This window comes from Tachypleus tridentatus, unplaced genomic scaffold, assembly GCF_004210375.1.
Source record: "Tachypleus tridentatus isolate NWPU-2018 unplaced genomic scaffold, ASM421037v1 Hic_cluster_2, whole genome shotgun sequence".
NCBI lineage: Eukaryota > Metazoa > Arthropoda > Merostomata > Xiphosura > Limulidae > Tachypleus > Tachypleus tridentatus.
In genome coordinates, this window is record NW_027467782.1 from 42,776,257 (window position 1) to 42,798,603 (window position 22,347).

General features: G+C 33.4%; 2 protein-coding genes across 2 annotated transcripts; both read left to right on the top strand.

Annotated features, from left to right (window-relative positions):
- Positions 1–898: 898 nt before the first annotated feature.
- LOC143243089 (uncharacterized) lies at positions 899–2,158 on the top strand. The gene is made up of 2 exons (XM_076486823.1): positions 899–1,268; positions 1,758–2,158. Exons 1-2 carry the CDS (start codon positions 906–908, stop codon positions 1,902–1,904), a joined length of 510 nt encoding a protein of 169 aa, XP_076342938.1. The 5' UTR covers positions 899–905; the 3' UTR covers positions 1,905–2,158.
- Positions 2,159–2,446: 288 nt separating this feature from the next.
- Positions 2,447–14,311, top strand: LOC143242291 (uncharacterized). Its single transcript, XM_076485653.1, has 6 exons — positions 2,447–4,978; positions 9,876–9,938; positions 10,122–10,283; positions 11,661–11,778; positions 12,199–12,631; positions 14,288–14,311. The coding sequence occupies exons 1-6, from the start codon at positions 4,690–4,692 to the stop codon at positions 14,309–14,311; spliced, it is 1,089 nt and encodes a 362-aa protein (XP_076341768.1). The 5' UTR covers positions 2,447–4,689.
- Positions 14,312–22,347: the final 8,036 nt, after the last annotated feature.

The window sequence follows — 22,347 nt, forward strand, 5'->3', positions numbered from 1 at the left end:
ACTTAAAAATCTAGAAGCAAATGTATCTTAACGTCAAATTAATAGATAGGTTTGTTTTTAATCTCGCGTAAAACAAGACGAGCCGTCCCTAATTTAGCAATGTAAAACTAAAGTGAAGGCAGCTATTCATCACCACCTATCGCCAACTCTTGGGCTACTCTTTCACCAACGAATAGTGGGATTGACCGTCACATTATAACGGGGATTTGAACTCGCGACTTTCGGATTATGAATCGAGTGCCTTAACCACCTGGCCATGCTGGGCCTGAGGGGAAAGTAGCATTTGCAATTTCTATAATATTTATTATAAATCTTGCCTCCCGCTAGTACAGCGGTATGGGGTTCGATTCCCTCGGTGGGCTGAGCAGATAGCCCGATGTGGCTTTGCTATAAGAAAAACACACATAATAAATCTTAGGCTTATTTGATTCAGGGAATTATCTTTATTGCAACAGCACAACAAAACTGTGACAGTATTTTACCTGGCAACCATGAACAGCGTAATGAACATATTACTGTTTTCAGGACGGAAGATCTATTGAAATCTTGGCCTGGTATGGCCAAGTGTGATAAGGTGTTCGACTCGTAATCCGAGGGTCGCGGGTTCGAATCCCGGTCGTAAACATACTCGCCTCCCAGTGGGGGCGTTATAATGTGATGGTCAATCGCACTATTCGTTGGTAAAAGAGTAGCCCAAGAGTTGGCGGTGGGTGGTGATGACTAGCTGCCCTCTAGTCTTACACTGCTAAATTAGGGACGACTAGCACAAATAGAGGTTTTGCGTGAACCTATTAGTGTCACGTGACCACAACGAGGTTTGTAAACATATCGCCATATTGGGTGGCAAGTATCCCGCATGACTGAACGAGTTAACAACCGCTGTATTCAGTACTATTCACATGTAAATGGCTGCTGCTGGCTTTTCATCACTTGTAGCACACCTGACAGGTGCTGATAAGGCCAGGTATGAGGAAAACGTGAAGGAACTGGGTGTAGGAGACCCGTATATGCTCCCGCCACGTGTATTTACGCCAGTAATATCCAGCCAAGACAACGTTGTTCAGAGTCAGACTGTTTCCGGAGTAGATCTGCCATATATTACATATGGTGACATTTATATATATTTGATAAACAGGACTTCCACCTATACAAATGAAAGTCTAAAAGGTTACAAAAGCCTTGATGCGTACAAGTACTTTGTGGTAGGATTTGTACAGAATGTGCAGATAACCAGGGCAACGTCGGATAAAGTCATCATTACAGCAAAAGTTTGTACATCATGTTGTATTACATACATGTATCATGTACTCTGTATGATAGATTTAACTACATTTTAGACGAAGACTAGATACTTAAGTAAAGTAGAGCCCCCATTTTAATAAATGGTTCAATATTATTGTACTACATGTGTACTGACTGTTGTCAAAGCTCTAGCCTAGGAGCACTTCTATACATGTTTGTATAATGATATTAAGATACCTTATTGTCTAGGCTGTTTCAAAACTTAATTTTTGATTTATGATTAATTTTTGGTAAGGAATCAATATATAGATAATAAATAGTACAAGTAGACATAGACCGTTAAAGCTGGTCAATAGCCATGTTAGGTTTCTGTAAAAATAATTTAATATTTAGCTGTTCTGTTATTTTTTTATATTATTTTATTATTTGAGTGACACATGTATCCCAACCTGATACCCAGTTGTCTTTAAAAGCTTATATATACACAACTTAATATTTTCTTTGTTATTTTACAGGTGTGCCACTCTCAGCGGCTAAATGAACCACCACTAAAGCTATGGGTTGCTAGTTGCAGGAATGGAGAGATAATATCTTCCCACTGCACCTGCAAGGCTGGACTAGGTGAAGTCTGCTCCCACGTTGCCATTCAGATTCAAGTCTAACTAAGTCTATGAATGATATTTCCGTCTGCATACATGTCTCAGTTGTATATTGTGATGTACACAAGTCAAAATTATCACATGTAGCTTCAAGTTCATCAGCAGAATCAGTACAGCTGCTATCAGTGGCAGCAGTGCCAGCAGATTCTATGAAAGCAAGTTCAAGCAGCCCAGCAGTAGCTTCATGTCTCTTTTGTTGTTCTTTTCTCCTTTTGGTCACTTCTTTCCTGTTTTCATATTTACACAATTCAGCAGCTTTCCTTCTCAAGAACGTGTAAAATGAAATATGGAAGGTACATATATTCTCGATAGCACTTCTGATGATGTAATTTTTCCAGAATTTAGTCGAAGATAGTGCAGCTTCTGTAATTGTAGTCTTTATTGCTTGAGAGAAAGTTCGCTTCAAATAATAAGCTTTAAACGTCGCAATGACACCGTGATTCATTAATTGCAGTAGAGATGTTGTATTGGGTGGAAGAAAATGAATTTTGACATTTTCATTAAAGTCACAAAGTCCTGTTGGATGGCTTTAAAGTTCGTTGTTTTCTTGTGCAGTAATGTTCAACTGCAGGACAAAAATAACTTTTTTAACCAGTCTTCAAACAAAGGTTTTGTGACCCATGCTTTTTTTATTTCATCGCCAAACAACTGAGAGAGTCTTCTTTGCACAGCTGATTAGTGTTCGGGGGGTTTCCGCACGATACACAAGCACACAGGTTTTAATTTAAAATCGCCAGATCCATTTCCGCCTAACAAGTGTTAAACGATCTTTTAACGCTTGTAACATGGCCAAGTTTTTTTCATTTTCTGATAGGAAAGTTCTAGAAGGCATATTTTCCCCAAAATAAACCCGTTTCATATTTGGTTATCTTTGTACCGAACTTTTTAATAATTTCTATAAATTCATTTGTAAATTTTTCAGCAGCATCTTTGTCTACACTTGAACTTTCGCCTGCAATACGAACATTATGGAAACCAGAGTGTTTGCTTAAAACAAAAGAACCAATCACGGCTTGCCGAAAATATTTCATTAGTTCCCCATTCTCCATCGTTCTCTTTTAAGGCGTTTAAAAGGCTCGTAGCTTTCGTTTGAATTTCCATTTGACTTAAAGGAATTCGTTTCTGATTACAATCTTCTAATCATATTGATAGCAGACGTTCCATATTCACCATTAGAGAGCTCCTTTTCTTTACGATTGTTTTCGAGGCAAAACAGTTGGTAGCCATTCAATACTGTTTTTACTGGTTCTTTCATTGAACAGTCTTACAGATGGTTCATTTATTCCTTTGTTTCGTGCTAGTTAGGTTTCTTTGGCTCGGTATCATCACACATTCTTTTCTCACGCATAATAAAAGGATCTCTGTAAAAAAGTGTACACACGTTCTTAACATGAAAAAACTGAACTGCCGCTGACAGCAAGTGATGCTCAGATTTATACTGTGCAGTATATAATGTGCATGCGCATTGTATAGGCTTGCAGAAAGACCTAGAATAAGCGAATGACACAAATTCGTAGACATCTTTTCAGAAATATTAATTAAAATGTCAGCCATAATAAAAAGGGCCCAAAGACTTATACGTATATAAATAAAGCCCCATTATAGTGAACCCCATACTGTTAAGCTGCACTGTGGACCTCCTTTAATATCCAAGAACACACTTCAAAGACGAAGAGAAATACGTAACAAGATATTTATGAAATTGAAGATTTATAGAAATATAAATCTACGTTTCAAAAACCGAAGTGTCACAGTAACAAAAATTACATTTAACGAAGGATTTCATTCATGTACTATCTTGTAATTAAATTATACGTTAGTTTTGCATGCTATTCTTCTCAGTGTTTGGTTGTTTAACTGAGAAATGAACAACTTAAAAATCTAGAAGCATGGTTTGGTTTGGGTTTTTGGAATTTCGCACAAAGCTACTCGAGGGCTATCTGGCGTTCGACTCGTAATCCGAGGGTCGCGCGTTCGAATCCCGGTCGCACCAAACATGCTCGCCTTTCAGCCGTGGTGGCGTTATAATGTGATGATCAATCCCACTATTCGTTGGTAAAAGAGTAGCCCAAGAGTTGGCTGTGGGAGGTGATGACCAGCTGCCTTCCATCTTGTCTTACACTGCTAAATTACGGACGACTACCACAAATAGCCTTCGAGTAGCTTTGTGCGAAATTCAAAAAACAAACTATTGAAATCTTATTAGTTTTGAAGAACAAAATATTAATACAGCTAATTGTAGTCATTAATCCCTATATAACACCATGGAATGCAGTATTTGTCACATAAGTTATATATGTGAATATTCTTTAACTGATTTTTTAATTTAAATATTGTTACAGTGTTTGTAGGTTTATAACTACTCAATTATAATTTATATGTATCATGAGACATCTGTTAGCAGTCTTATTATGGTTTATATCATAAATGCCGACTAAGATTTGTATTGTCAGAAGAAATTGCATAGAAAAATTTCGTATAAATTTTATTTGCTTTTAACTAAATTTCAAGTTGAACTCTTAGGCAAGTGTTGTTATTGTTTATTAAATTTAAATTATGCATAACATAAACATGAATATAATTTCTCTATTCAAGCGTCTTTCACACTACAGAAAACAATAAACTTTGCAATCATTATTGTTAGTAAAACGTTTTTCTACCTCACAATGTTACTTCAGTTCATGACGTCATTCAAACAAGAATACTTTGTGCGCATAGTAACACTGATATTTCACTTAGAAACAATACAGAAAGTGACTTACAAAGAGTACAGTGCAGAGAGATTTCAATGGCTAATTACACTCAATTATTTTATATTTTCGGTAGTTTCCTGCTTGTTTCAGGTTTTACATTCGTCTACGAAATTGAACGTGGTTCTACTCTTACGTTAATATGTTCAAACCAAGCGAGAGAAGAACCAGTTATTTGGTACTCAAATCTCAAAGAAAAAGTTATTAATAGTGAGAGAACGCAAATAAAATACGGTGGCAAATTAGTGCTAACCCACATCCAATTTGAAGACGCGGGAATTTACACATGCAAAAATCGTGAAGGTGATTACAAACATGATGTCAGAGGTAAATTCATGGTGTTTTTTTTTAGACCATATTTTCATTTATTAAACTGTACTAATTTAACAGAAATAGCATCTAAATTGATATCGTCCATCTTGCTTTTAAATTTCTTTCAGCCATAACCTTTTCGTTTGATATTTCACTCACCATGTGTATTGATTTAAAAATTAATTGCCTGCGTATACGTAAGATTACACTATGTAAGAAAATTTTTTACCTTTTCTTGTTCCTGGGCAAAAAATGTTATTTCCTGATTGCTTATGCCTAAAGTAAATGGAAAAGGCCTATTGTCTTCAAACTTTGCTTTTGTGACTTGGGAGCGTGTATAACGAAAACATGATGGTAGAATATATTTGAGGGCTGATACGTGAAAGGGATTTATATTACAGTCGCAAATCTCGAAAAAGTATTTCTAAATATTTTTGTATAAATTTAGTATAAATACATGTAAATCTTGATTCAGATGCTGTCAGGATCCGGCATGGCCAAGCGTGTTAAGGCGTGCGACTCGTAATTTCAGCGTCGCGGGTTCGCATCTCCGTCGCGCCAAACATGCTCACACTTTCAGCCTGGGGGTGTTATAATGTGACGGTCAATCCCACTTTTCGTTGGTAAAAGAGTAGCCCAAGAGTTGGCGGTGGGTGGTGATGACTAGCTGCCTTCCCTCTAGTCTTACACTGCTAAATTAGGGACGGCTAGCACAGATAGCCCTCGAGTAGCTTTGTGCGAAATTTCCAAACAAACAAACAAACAAACTTACACTGCTAAATTAGGGACGGCTAGCGCAGATAGCCCTCGTGTAGTTTTGAGCGTAATTCAAAAACAAACAAACAAACAAACCATCGTAATTTAAAAAAAATATAACAAATCTTTGGTTAAAAGGAATTTTAATTAAAACTTCATTTATTAAAACTGGTGTTTTCTTTTAAATTGATTTTATTATTCTTGTGGTTCAGTATTTTCAAATGACTCGCAAATACGTTGTTTTTTCACATTCTTTATGAATAAATTTAAATCCAAGTCGTATAAGTATGTCTTTAGTTTAAGTAGAGTGCATATTTACAGAGAAAAATAGAAACAAAAACTCGCAGCTTAAAAACGTGTAATATAATCTATTGTACCATTTAATCATTAATTAAAAAACGTTACGATTATAGTCTTATAATCGAACTGATAAGCAACCAGTTTTGGACTGACAACAGATAAAATCAGTTAACACTTAACATTAAATAACTATGTTCATGGAGTTATTGTTTTAATGAAATAGTCTCCCGATGGGACAGCGGTAAGTCTATGGATTTACAACGCTAAGATTAGGAGTTCGATTGCCCTCGGTGGACACAGTAAATAGCCCGATGTGGTTTTGTTATAAGAAAAACTATGTGTGCTTGATCATTCGAAAAGCTTTTCATTCTCTACAGTTAATTAGAAAGTTAAGTTCTTGCTTTCTACTCCAAGTAAGCTATCAAATATATTAGACAAAGTGAAAGAAGATTACCTCATACTTACAGTTTGTGGTCCCTACATATAGTTGTCAGATTTTCATGTATTACACGTGGACTGATATTATTACAGCTATAATAAGTGCATTTCTTTTCAATTTATTCAAACATTTTCAAGGTACCTCTAATTGTAGCTGTAGTAATGTCAGTCCACGTGTAATAAATGAAAATCTGATAACTATGTGTAGGGACCACAAACTGTAAGTGTGAGGTAATCTTTTGCTTTTGTTTAATAGATTTGATAGCTTACTTAGAGTAGAAAGCAAGAACTTAACTTTCTATTTGCGGTCACATACAGCGCTTGTACTAACATAGCTAACTCCGATCCACTGTTTTCCACTGTAAAAGCTAACTACTGTCAATTATTCTGAATTTTGTCTTTGAAAACTAACATCTCAGCTCTTGTTTTGTATATTTTATTTTGTTTTCTCTATGAATTGATATATTAGTGATACTTACCAATGATCTGAAGACTTTTCTAATCATGGTTTTCAGTTGGTTGATTCAAATAATTCGTATTGTTCACCTTCAATTTGTTTGTTTGTTTTGGAATTTCGCACAAAGCTACTCGAGGGCTATCTGTGCTAGCCGTCCGTAATTTAGCAGTGTAAGACTAGAGGGAAGGCAGCTAGTCATCACCACCCACCGCCAACTCTTGGGTTACTCTTTTACCAACGAAAAGTGGGATTGACCGTTACATTATAACACCCCCAGGCTGAAAGTGTGAGCATGTTTGGCGCGACGCGGGCGCGAACTCGGACCCTCGGATTACGATTCGCGCGCCTTACGCGCTTGGCCATTTTTCACCTACAAAGTAAATAATTTCTTTATAGAAGTTGTCTCTGTTGATCAAACTGTTGTTACTGCACCAGATAGGAATTTTAAAATACTCCCATCTACGTTAATTAAATTGTGTTTTTATCGATTTCGTTCATAAAACGATACGTTATCTTTTATATCATTTAATTGTAATGAAAATTGAACTGTCTTATTTTCATATTATAGTTTTTAACAACCTTCGTGTAATTTCCTATTAATACTATCTGCATTACTCTTAGTATTCTCAGAATATTTTGTAAATTATAAAATCTTGAAAATTAAAAGTATCATCTTCAAACTATAATACATCGAACAAGATTTATTAAGTTTTATTAATACAGATATAAAAGTGTTTTTATATTGGTTTAATGTGTGTTTGCTCTTGTATTACAAGGAATTATTTGGTTTATCGTCTAATGATGTTGGATTCTCTGTTTGGTATTTAAATGTTACCTGTAGTATATTTATTTGAGTTGCAGTGTTAAATTTAAAAACGTGAAATTCTATTTTTTTTGTGTTACATGAATGTTGTTTTGAGTTTCGGGCTTGTTTCTCTGACGTAAAATACGTGGAAGTTGCCATAAAGTATTTTATAAATGACATTAGTATTGTATTTGCTTTATTTTTTTTACAAGAATTTAAGTATTTTGTTTATTGTATTTGGGGTTATTGACAGGGTGGGTATCGTGTTGTTGACTGAGGTTTCTCTATATCACCGTTATCTCAAATCTCCTTCCTAGTCGCTTTATAACCTAGAAACATCGAACTATACATGAATTCTGTAATAAAAAGTTTTAAATTACCCATTGTAGAACGTCTGCAAAATTTATTAGCTTCAAGTGGGTTCCTCAGAAATATAAATGCATGAAATAGATTATGACAATAATGTTAAAAGTACTTACAATGAATTATTACTTTAGAGATAACATGAAATCAGTTTTTCTTAATTTTAATGATAGGAAATGTCGATGTTGAAGTGTGGTATGAATAAGTATTGGTAAACATATCCACATATAATTACTTTAAATGTTATCATCAATACTACACTAAAGATAAACCTTTTGTTCGTCCATATACTGATCCATCTAATCAGGACTCCAGTAATGGGTGATATTGCCCAACTCCAAGGTGCAGATGTTGATATTGACAGCCATAATATACTCTTGGAAGATGTATCACATTCCATTAGTTGATGCTGAAGATGCCCTGAAATAGTTATTTCAGGGCAGTGATGAAGACGAACTCGTAATCTTATCGGTACTCCTGTAATAAACATACAGTATTAGTCAGAGGCTGCCACTGATGTTCATAGCAATAATAGTTTATAGGGATTAGTAAGCCATACCAAAACAGTTTTGAATATGCAACCTGTCATATAATGTGACTCGATCTGATATAACATTTCTTAAATGGTGTAATGTAACCGAAAATTGGTAGCTTTTGGGAAAGGTATGTAACAGACCTTTTCAATGTAAATTTTTATATGCCCATATCATGAAAATATATTCAAATGAGAATTTAAAATTTTCGAAACAAAGATATTTATTGTACTTAAGAGCATCGAAGAAATAATTTTGGTTTGCCAGAATAATTCGGAAAAGACCTACAACAAGTCGTACGAACACAAATGTCAGAGATAAAAACCGCTGAAGTGTCCCAGGCGATGGTACGTAAAAAAATATCTCAGTCTTCTAACCGCTGAGTAATTAGATAGATATGCATGTTATTGTACACACAGACACACCAGTCACCTCACTGATGTAAGAATTATAGATTTCTATGTGATCAGAGACTAGATGGATTATGGTAAACCTGTAGAGAGAAGTGATGAGGCTCCAAAGTTATTTTGATATAATGAACTCAACTTGTGAATGTTGAAGCAAAATCTTATGTACTCTAAAGATACAAACCATATCTACGAAGTTTTTTGAGAACGTATTTTGAATAAACAATATTATAAATTTACAGTGAAAGGTGTTAGATCGCTATATTATTTATCTTGATAAATCCGCAAAATATTAAGTATTTACTTTTATATTAACTTTAAATGAAAAATTTTCTCGGAATGCATTTCATCCAACTTCTGCATTATAAGGATATTATTTGATATTTTGTTGTTTGCAAGACACAATCATACACTGATACATTTTACGAACGTAATATTCCCAAAATAACCTGTATTTTCATAACTGATATTAACATAAACAATAACAACAGTTTAACGTTTAACTGTGACAAATAAGAATTTTGCAAGGGAAACACCAACAGAAATCAAATGTACCTAATAAAAAATAAAAAAAAGATCGTGTGTAATTTCATAAATTTCCAAGTTTGTGTGATTAGTTTCATTAGTTAACTCCATTAGGAAGTACATGAAGAAACAAAAGTCTACTGTTAAGAAACTGTTTTGACACGTTTTATTTTTCTCACGAAAAGTAACATTAATGTTGTTATTTTACAGAGCGAGTTATAATTAATATTATAACTAGTGCGTCGTGCTCATTGTGAAAAACCTTAAAATTTCAACGGTGACACAAAACGTGCTAATAAAAATATTAACTCTCTGTTGTTTTCCTCAGTGTATATTCCAGCCGAGAATCTCAACTGTACTCGTGGATACCAAAGAGATGTTTACAGGTGTTGTAAGTATATATGATACTCAATTACTTTAAACTGTTCACATTAAACACAAATAGATGAAAGACTTTTAAAAATATGGAATTTTAGTTCAACATATACGTTTTTTGATACTAAAGACGTTGTTAGAACAATAAAATTAACACTGGGTAAATAAATGTTTAGCTTTGTACTTTTAACGCTTTCAGATCCATGTCCTCCTGGTCACTATGACAATGGATTCCAAACTCACTGCCTGCCGTGTCCAGGAGGGACTTACATGACATCATTTGCTGCTGACGCCTGTATACCTTGTCCTGGAGATAAAATTACTGATGAAGAAGGAGCTGATAATAAAGATCTTTGTAGAAGTAATGAAACAAAAGGGTTTTAAAGTTTTCTTTTATTGTTTCCTTAACATTTTAAAGATGTTTATTTTTGTTCATGCAGATTGTTATAATACGATACTTCTTCATAACTTTCATGGTTTTTAATGCATTAAAAAGCTTTGCTTTTACTGAGAAATCCTACTACTCGTTTTTAAAGATGGGCTCAAACATTTACGACAAATAGTATTGAATAGCTGTCTTACCTCCAGTATATCATTTCAAAATTAGGAACGGCTAACGCTGAAAGCCCTCGTTCAGCTATCCGCGAAATTGAAAAACAAACAAACATAACGGTGTCACATTATTACTAAAGATATTTAACTAAAACAGTGTATGTCCCAAAACATAACTTAAATCTATGTTTAGTTTATGTACATAATGTCGTTTTGTGATAAAATAAAGTAATTTGTCAAAATACAAAACAAATGTTTTAATATAAGATAATAATAACATTGGATTATCAAAACGTTAGCACCGTCTCATAAGTTCTGAATAAAACTATTGGAAAGAATTGTTACAAAGTAAACGAAAAACTTCATCAGTAGTGACGTTCGACGTTCAGTGTTTGTGGTCAAAATGGTATCGTTCTTTATTTGGGAAATTTAGAGTAAAGAGAAATTTGTAAAATTACTGTTTTAATAGTGTTATAAAACGCAGAAACTACCATTCAGTAGATACGATTCGATAGCAAAATATAATTGTGTACCATAATAAGTGAAGAAGCTAATTATAAAACTTAATTCAGTAAATGAATAGCGATTAAACAAACTGACTTTATTAACTAGTCAATGGAAAGACGGTTTGTTTAATTTGTGTTATATATTCTTACAAGTTAAGTAAATCGAAGTTGATTTTACTCACTGTGTTATACTGAGTTGAATAATATGTACATTATCGTAAAGAAAATGTCGAGATTTTTCTTATATCGTCTGATCACGTGTGTTTGGAATGGAAAGTCAGAAGGTTTCGTGATATATCGTCTCACAAAGTAAATATGTTGGAAAACCTGACTGATTTCCCGTTATATAACTATATAGTTATTGTTATTACACAACTGTACTATTTGTCTACTAGTAAGGAGCTCAAATAATATAACAGGCGTCATTTTTCTTTGCTAATTATCGTTTAAAGTGTAAAGAAAAAATCTATTTTTACAGTTGTCAACTTGTAAAGGTTGTTATCAATGTTTAATATGAAAATATATAAGAAATATCATATTTATTTAATTGAAATTTTTAATATGTTAAATCAAGTTTATTTTTAGTTTAAAGAATTATACACTTTGTTATTAAGTTACATTTGAAGTTTTCTTTCTGTTTTATGTAATCGATACAATGTGTAAAACAACTCTCTCTTAAGATCCAACTGAAGTGGTTCTCAAGCTTACTTTCCCCTGGGCCTCCAAACCAACAGTTGTAAGATATCCTTGGTGGATGGAAGAGCTGACACTAATTTCGATTTGTCTTATTGCTTTGTGGTAAGTTACATGTTATCTTCCAGTTCTTGATAATTAAAGTATGTGGAACAGGGGTGAGAGAGCATCTGACCTCAATACCCAATTATCTTTTAATTGAATTGTAGGGTTAGATATTTGAAAATGTCAAGTGTGTTCAGTGCCCCTTTGGTAGTTAATTTGTGAAAACACTAATATGAACCTAGTAAAGCTGAATATGTTTAATTAACCTTACAAATGAGGTAAAAAAAACTTTTCAATTATAGTTAACACTTCTACCAAACTGGTATGGTTTTATCAAGTGTTTTTGTAGATCTGTTTGTTTACGATAAAACCAACAAAAAAAGACAACTATTTAGAGTTGATCTTTATTACTATTGTTTATATAGAAAACTGAAATAAATAAATCGCGTTTTTATTTATTATTATTTTATTATTGTTTAGCGTTCTTTGTTGCTTCTGCAAGATGAATAAAAAAGCCCGGGGCAAATGGAATGCCCTTAAAAACCGCGTCCTCGGGTCTTGTGGTGTTTTTTCCTACACAAAGCTAGAAGACCAAGAGCTTGTAATTGAAAAGATCACCGCCAGGGAATTAGACATTTTGGAAGCTGTTTCAATGATCCCTGAGTGTGAGAAGGTCTCGACAAATAAGTTTGATAAAAGAGAAACTAATATGGTGTTAAAGGAAAATCAAACAGAACCAACCATCTTGCAAACAATAAATGAAAATCACTCAGTAGAAAAGAAAACAGAAAGAACAGAAAACCTGAGCAAGCCTGCTTCAAGTTCTGACAAAACTAAATTAAAGAAATGCGTTGAGACAATCGTGAATGATGACAAACCTGAAGGGACATTAAAATCTGATTCACCAACAACGGTTCGTATACGTTTAAAGTTCTTTTACTTTATAGTACTCAGTATTATACAGCATCAGTATATAACCATTAATAACAAGGATCTGCTCTTAATGTTAAACTTTCACTTCATACAAGTTTATTTATACCTACATATTTATATATATATTGCAAGAAGCAACTGAAATATAATAGAATTAATAGTACATTATTAATGTTAATGCAAAATTACTGTTATAAAATAATTACAACCATTCTTATATTTAATTTCTGTGAATATCTGTATCTGGTTCAAAATTGAATTAATTTCTCATTCATATTACGTTTATGATTAATATTTGGTGTAGTTAAAAACATTTCACTTTAATGTAATGCATACTATGTCAAACTGAGTGATCAATATCATATCAATGTTGCATGCTTACAATGAGTGTTGTTAAGACATCCACAACTACTGAAAACACGCATTCAGAATCATTTGAATACATGTAATTCTTCTTCCAAAAGAGACCTATACATGTTCGATACTATTGAGGTCTGATAAGTCTGTACCCTAGTTAAACTGGTCAATCACCTCTTCTTCAATATTATTTACATGTGGCAAGACAATTATCATCCATTTAGCTAAAGCCAGAACCAAACATAACATATATGATAGTGTAAGAGGTACTTCCATTGCTATTATGTATAGCATTAATGACATCTGAAAACATAAAGGTCAGAATGTCGGTTCGTGATTTTTTACCATTTCCACTACTGATATTAAAGTGAGTTATTTTGTGTCTTACTATAACTATAATATACCTTTCGTTTGTTAATATTGTCAAATTTATGAGTTTTTAACCGTACATACACTGAAATGAAGTTCTGTTGTAACTACGAACATCTGATTCTGTTTTTAACAGTTATCACATAATTGCTGCGAATCGTTAGATCACGGTAACTTACTTAAAATGTGGATTTTATTATTCTTAGTTTAGTACCAGTGTATTTGTACCATTTTGTTACAAGTGATTCCACCATATCATGTTAATAACACTTTGAGACATTTTACAACAGTTTTTTTTTTATCGTCAGCCAACTTTCATTGGTTTTACAGACATTTAGTGAAATATCCAGTTGTCTTCTTTTGGACCTTACTAAGATTATTGAATATTTTAAAGTACTATAAACTGCGTGATTTACTTCAGTGTTACAACTATGATAAGACAGTTTGAAAACTCTTTCTCTTAAAACTATAGTCATTTGTAGTTCAGATTACATAACTTTTCATGTTTAATTTATATAACAATGAAATGAGGAAAATAACTAACATTTGTTTATAACAGTAGTTTTATCTTGTTTTAGCAAGTTAGTATTTGTGAACGTACAAAACATAAATGTTAAACATTATTTAAAGCTATTGTCTGCTCTATATTACCTTCCTCACTATTTGGGACAATGCTTGAGATATATTTCGTAGTTTCGAGAAAACGTTTATCAGACATCTTAAACCAATTTCATAATTTACAATTTTCATATAAACACTTATTTGGTTTTATTCATATTATAGTAAAATGATTGTTACATAAAGAATAAATTATATATTTTAAAATGTTTATTAACTGATTATTGTTATTAAAACATTTTTTTTTTTTGATGAGTGTTGTTGCCTCACTAATTATGATTTACATCTTCAGGCAGAAACACCAAAAAAGAAATGAGAGACGATGAACGTATCCAGAGGGAGGTGTCAAGCAACATCAGGCCTCCCTCAACTAGACGTTTTCCACAATGTTGATAAAATTATTACTGTAAGACTTGGCAGTAAACCAGAACATCATCAGAGAAACGTTTTATTGTTATTGAAAATACTGAAAACCGAAACAAATTTGTTATTGGTAGAACTCCAAAATTAACACCTACGTGTCAGTTGAAACGTTGCCAAAGCGAACATAAACTTATTGTACAGAAACCTAAAAGAATAATCAAATTAAACACGTTAACAGCCCTCACAAGATTGTTTTCACAAGAGATCCGAAACTGGAACCAAAATCCAAAAATTAAATAACCCATGAGCTGCATACAAGCATACCATATTAAAAAGAATTACTTTACCTTATCTCATAAGTTACTATTTTGTACATTTTACTCACTGATATAAATAATAAATAAAACATACTCATGAAAAACAAAGAATATAATATTCTCCTGGGTCTTCTCTTTTTTGCTGTCAACTGCATGAAACTTAAGCTCACTTTTTTCATGTACTAAAAGGTATTGATGCAATCAATAATGTTTTTATGTAATTAAATGATACAACTAAGAACAGAGAATAATAATACACAGAAAACACTGTCCTAAAACACTAAAGATAACTATTAGCATTTGTGAAAGATGGAATTGCAAGAGTTAATCTGATTATCCAGTTAATGGTTTGCAGACAAACAACAAACAGAGCTATATCACTGTGTTAAATTTTGTGTTAATTGAACAAGAAACGTGGAGACGTATAAGAAACAGACACATACTGACATTTATTTATATAGATTCAATGATAGTGAACATTTTAAAACTACAGCCCAGTAAAGTATGGCTGAAAGCTCAATTGTCGAAAACAATAGGTCGTAATGAAACTCCTTCTTTGTAAATATAAGGTAAACCATAAAAAAATTATGGCATAATATTCAAATTGTGTTTATAATCAAGAATGTCATCTTTATTAATTTCAATGAATATCTTGGCAGTTTTGTCATCAATTTTATTAATAGCATTACTATGCAGTTCCTCTGCCTATACTTTTAACGAAAGTTAAATGTTTATGGAAATGAGATAGCTCACACATCTATTTTGTTTGATATATTAGAATAAATACTGTCTTTCTTTTCATGGTAAAAACTGCTGAATTTATCACGACTCATATACGTACATTAAGTTAACTTGAAAACATCTTTTTTTTTTTAAAGATTCGATGGTCCTCCCGTGACTATCGATGTCATTCAAAAATTTCTTTCTAAGTACTGTTGTCATGGTGTTTTATGAATAAAGGCTGATGTTTGATACGTGTTCCTGGTAATTATCTATGGTTCTTCTGTGTAACAAATATGGGAAATATTCCTTCTATAATTTTAGTAGGACAAAGGTTTTTGAGAACACAGTTAAAGCTTCAGTAATAAAACTGAGGTTGTTAATGTCATTCCCTTACTTGAAGTATTTTATCTCCACTGACAATGATACTTAGCTTAGTGTAGTTTTGTGTTTAACGTCAAACAAACAAGCTTTATACCATTTAAAAATTGTTTACTTACCGTCAAAATCATGGACCACTTAGTAATAAATTTCATATCTTCCTTTATTAGTGTCAAAACCATATTTTTGTGAAATATCTGTAACATCCCTAAACTGAAAAAAATTCAAATAATTTGGTTCTATGAATGTATATTTTACAGCCTTCATACGTAATTTCTCCACACCAATGATTCTCTGGAAAAACGTTGTTTTTATTGTTTTTTTCTCAAGATTTTAAAGTAATAACTGTGTTGATAACACCTGAGATGATAGAATTGGAGTTTTATCTATAATTTTTACCTGTTATAACAGCCTACCGATTTGAAAAACCTGTTGAAATCTATAGATATTGACCTTCTGTAGAAATGTTAGAGCAATGTACAATACAATAGATAGAACAATGATGATTATTTAATTATGCAAATCCTTTATCCCAATTCGAGCAATACCAACTTGAACCAAATGAACCTTTCTACGTACTTTTGATCGTGTCTGTGAAAAGAACAAGTAACAGAAAAACGGCTAGACTGATCTTCATTAGAACAGGAACACTTGACCCTTGATATATACCCCAAAATGTCTATTATAAAATAATCTGTAAACATGTAAAAAATTTAATTATATGAAAAGATTTTCCCCTTCTTCACCCTACATAATAAAATAACTAGGACGTCGAATCGAAGGACCCGCCGCCAACCGTTCGGTCGCTTTTTCCAACGGCTGCGTCTAGACGTCCGACACGCCGCAGCAAGCTGCTGTTGGACCAAGCACGCGCGAAACAGGCCGAAAAAATGGGTTCCCCCGTCGGTAGGCGCGGGTGTTTAAATTTCCCGCTCGCTTGCACATGCTCTGAGACTCTGTTCGAGTTGTACCGAGGCCAATGCGTGTACTCGGCGGGAGCAGGTGATCGAAATGCCGGCGAAATCCTCTAGGGACGTCGAATCGAAGGAACCGCCGCCAACCGTTCGGGCACTTTTCGCAACGGCTACGTCTAGACGTCAGACCCGTTGGAGCAAGCTGCTGTTGGTCCACGCACGCGCGAAACAGGCCGAAAAAATGGGTTCCCCAGTCGGTAGGCGGCGGCGGGAAATTTCCCGCTCGCTGGTACATGGTCTCAGACTCTGTTCGAGGTGTCCCGAGGCCAGTGCGTGTACTCGGCGGGAGCAGGTGATCGAAATGCCGAAGATATCCTTTAGGGACGTCGAATCGAAGGACCCGCCGCCATAAGAAAACACACACACATAATATTTTTTTCACTCACTGTCCCGCGTCCGCGTTCATGAAGCTGATGGCAAGATATTTATTTATTCCGTTAGATCACGAGAATACATCTGAGGGGATCATAACTTTACATAATCTTCCGCAGTATTAATAATATTTGTACGTCGTTGCTGGGGAAGCTGGTATCAGTTTCATAATTCCAACATATTTACTCAAAACAGACGTGATCACCTAGAAGATGAATTATTGTTTTATTGTAACTAACTATTTGTAGCTACACTAAACGATAGAAGGAATAATATATGAGGTGAAAACAACTGGAACAAAAATACTATAATTCATTGTGTGTGTGATTGCCTAATAACTTTATTATAGACAGAACATAAAAAATGATTTTGTCTTATTTTAAATTGGCCCTCTACGTTTTGCTCAATACTGATTAAATTTCTGTGATTTACGATAATTTGATATAGTTGATTCATATTTAAATTAGGTGTTTTGAAATAACTCAAAATTAATTCCCTCATCGTGAACCTTCGAAAAAATATCCAGTTCCAAATGAGGTAGAAGATTTACTATTCTTTGTAAGTTTGTATACAAGTCATTATTTGTAATAACCGTTATTGTAAATTGTATTATTGTCTGAATATTAAAATATATGTGTTTTGAGAAAGAAAATTGTGTGTATCAATCTTGTTAGCAAATACCAAAAATTGGATACGTATCGACATTTATTTAACTTCTAAATATAAATTATAAATTAATTCAGGTTTAGGCCTATTTGAAATTGTAACACGTAACATCACACATTTTCATTGATCATAACGAAACGTAAGCGAGGAAACCAATTAATAAAAATGAAATGGGACACTGACGTTATAGACCCCAAGAAATGGTTTGCCACATGTATAAACTGAAATGGCCTAGCGCGTAAGGCGTGCGACTCGTCATCCGAGGGTCGCGGGTTCGCGCCCGCGTCGCGCTAAACATGCTCGCCCTCCCAGCCGTGGGGGTGTATAATGTGACGGTCAATCCCACTATTCGTTGGTAAAAGAGTAGCCCAAGAGTTGGCGGTGGGTGGTGATGACTAGCTGCCTTCCCTCTAGTCTTACACTGCTAAATTAGGGACGGCTAGCACAGATAGCCCTCGAGTAGCTTTGTGCGAAATTCCAAAACAAACAAACAAACTGAAACTAACCCAAATTTCTTTGAGGTGTGATTTGATTGTTGTTAAGGTCAAAATTACACAATAGGCTATCTGTATTATGCCAATCACAGGTATCGAAACCCGAATTTCAACGCTATAAGCCTGAAACTTACCGGTGAAAAACTGGCGCTATTTCTGAGATCAAAAGCCAACAAAATCTCATAACTTTAGAAATATACACAAATATGTTGTTTCTAAAGGAAGATTATAAACTTATGAGGTTCGTAACGTTGATTATATCCACAGATAATATAACTATTATTGTTATTATTTGTTTGATTTTTTACATTTTGTTAGGTTCAGTATATTTCATAGAATAGAACTTATAAACTCATTTATAAAGATTACAAAGCGGAAGAGTTTTTGTTTTAGGTTCAGTATTTTGTTATCGAATATTATGTAGGTCAGGTTATAAAGCTAACCAAAATTTCAGGTTCATCATGTCGCTCCACTGATAACGTGAAGTTCGCCAAATGTGTTCGCTCTTTCTGCTATGGGGACGTTATAAACCTTCAATCAATCCCACTATTTTCTGGTAAAAGAGTTGCTCAAGAGTTGGTGGCGGGTGGTAATGATTAGCTACCTTTCTTCTAGTCTTACATTGCTAAATTAAAGACGGCTAGCGCAGATAGCCCTCGAGTAGCTTTGTGCGAAATCCAAAACAAAGAAACAAACCTGTTGCCAAAGAAGTGATGATGGGAAGCAATGCAAGCTAAACAATAGATATAAGCTTATTTCAACAACCTAAATATATCATTCCAAGGCAAGCTTATGTCAGTATTCTACATGCAAGACAAAGTTAATGCAATGATTGCAAAACTGGAGCTATGGGGTACACATTTTGGGTGCAGTAAACTGAAATCTTTTTCATTTTTCATTCATGTGGCTATGAACTCATCTGAAGCACTTGTTGAAAATATTTTGAACACAATGAAGAGACACTTGAAGGACTTCAAGAAAGATCTTCATAAGTATTTTTCCAAATGTTTGGTAGTTGTGAGTGGATGAGGAACTACTTTCTCATCACTTTGCACACATTACCAAATAACTTGACACCTTCAAATTAACAACAGCTTCTTCACAGGGTGTCTTGAAGTAAAAGTTTGTGTCGAACAAAAGTCACATTATTTTACTTGTGTATTAATGCACAGTTTCCAACCTTATCAGAGAAAGTAGTTAGGTATCTTTTATCATTTCCCACTAGACTGCATGCACATGCGAGTCGGGATTATCGGTGCTGGCTAACATCAAAACTTAAAAAGGAATCTTATTTTCAATATAGAACCTCATCTTAATCTTAAAAAATCAAACTGAATATTTCTCTACTGCTGTCTGATTGTAAATAGTTTCATTCTTTTCATTGAGAAACTTATTTTCAGGTATTCATTTTTAAACCAATTATATTTATTATTCATTATTGCATGAATTTTGAAGTTATTCTAACTTTGTCATTTAACATGAGAAAACAATGTTTTGAAATAAATGCAGTAACACCTGTTTAAGCCAGAAACTGCATAAGGTGGAAAAATGCACAAGCAGGAAATAACAAAATTTTGCAGCATTATCTTAAGATTTCTCTCATAAAAGGCCCTCTACATGATGGAATTTGCATAACATGGATGTAAAACTATTTTTCACCTGCCTCATCTATCAACAAGTAGGATTAGAACCTGAGTAATGTAAAAAAAATATTTTTGATTGAATATTAATAAATTCTCATTTAATTAACAATTTATTTAAATATTAATAAATTCTCATTTAATTACTAATTTATTTAAATATTAATAAATTCTCAGACATTTTGTCACAGTAAGCATTGGTTAAATATATTCTGTTCATTTTTTCTGCCATCATTATTCTGATGTTCGCTATTCAAATAAATGATTGACTGTTCTTTTGGTTACTTTTCCTGATGGAAAACTAGAGAAACTATGAGTAATAGGTGAAAGTGAAAATCTGTGCTGTTTCAAAAATTTAAGAAAAAATCAATTTTCTGTGAAATGGAAGGGGAATAATGATGCATGGATGACAAGTGCTATATTCAAGGAATTTTGAACAAATTAAACAAAAGAATGGAACAAGAAAACAGGAATATTCTACTTTTCCAAGATAATGCAATTTGTCACCCAAAAGTTCAACTTTCAAATGTTTCTTTTGTTTTCTATCTCCATGTACAAAATCAGTTCTACAGCCACTGGATAATGGAATTATACAGTTTATAAAATTGAAATACAGAATATTGATCTTTCAGCATATTGTTACAAGTACGGACGACTATAAGGGAGCATCTGAAATGACCAGGAAAACTGACGTGTTAGATGTAATTGCATTTTTATATCATTCAATCAAATACGTAAAAGATGAATGCATAATAAAGTGCTTTGGAAACTGTGGATTTATTATTGATAATGGCAGAGATTGTGGAGAAGTTATTTGTTATGCCGATTTTAATGAAATCCAAACTTTAATTGAGAAGACTGGTGCAGATGATTCTGTAAATGTGGAAAGTTTTGTGAAACTTTCCAAGAATGTTTTAACAGAAACTAATGAAATTGATTTAAAATCTGTAATAGAATCACAAGATGGTAGCAGTGAAAGAAATTCAGAAGATGAACAAAATGGAAAAGATAATGAGGAAATATAAATTCCTATTTCATCGCACATGTTAAGTTATATTAACTATAAAATTGTATGCAAAAATGAAGAAGCTGTAGAATTGGTGTTCTCTTTTAATTGTAGGAGAAAGCCTATTGAAAAAAAAGTGAAACAGTTGGACTGGACACTTTCTTCAAATAAATTTAAGATATTGTGGGATGTTGTGGGCTCGAACAATCTTCTTATAAGATTAGCAAATTGGAGGTTGAGGTTGAAAAACTGTATCCCCACTGCATTATGGTTCCTACTTCATCCATCACCTCCAAAACCAGATACATTTTTTTTTCCCACATTGTAGTTTGTATCCTTTTTTTGAAAATATGAGCATATTTAGTTCAATTTGAATGTGTTTTGTTTATGGGTTGAAAACTTAGGGTAATACAATATATAGAATGAAATGATAATCAGTGTATTGAAAGCAATTGTGGCTGTAACCCACAGTCTCTTACATAAAAATTATCATGTATTATTTACAACCAAAATTTTAATAAAACAAACCTGTGAAAGTGATATGTAAAATTATTCTTAAACCAAGTGTTACTCAAAATCAATCTACTAAGTTTAATAGGTATTACCTTAATGTACACTCTACAGAATGTAAAATTAAAATTACATGAGAATTAATTCTGTTAGAAATTTATCAATACGGAGTTACTGAGAAAAAAAAAATGGAAGGTGTGGTACAAAGCCGTCTGATAACTGGAAACCAAAGAGACAGAAGATACTAGATTAAAATGCCGAGTAACAAACACAACAATACCAGGAACAGAGGGCAAATCAGGTGAAAACCTCCATTCCAGAGATGAATGGTAGAAAACATCCCATTTATACTGACACACTTCCATGGATGAAAAGCAAGTGCAACACTCCAGAAATGAAACTACACATCACAACAAATCTGATTTACTTACCAAGGACCAAACAAAAAACAAGCATGAAGATAGAGGAAAAGAAGACTGATATGATCAATGTTACCAAAAAAGGAAGGAGAGAGGTAGTCTGATAATTAAAAAACACAGATGAGTCAGTCAGTAAGTTGCAATCAGAAGAACCTGACATCGAGTGGGATGGATGAAATTACATAATTCAATGAAGAAGGTGAATGGGTGAATCAATATACAGATGTTTGTATACCCAATTCTGACTGAATCTGTTGATTGTTAGGGTGAGTAACCATAGACCAAAATGGAAGTGGTTTGTGGTTGAAGGATGTTGTAGAGGCATTAATGTGCGAAGAACCATACTGAAATCAAAACCATGGAAGACAAGATGATTGAAAGATCATTTCATTTGACAGACTCCGTCTGAATGGGAAAGATGATTTGTGACAATATTGAAACACCTGGAATATAAGATACAATGATATGGATATCTTGCATATCAGTCTAA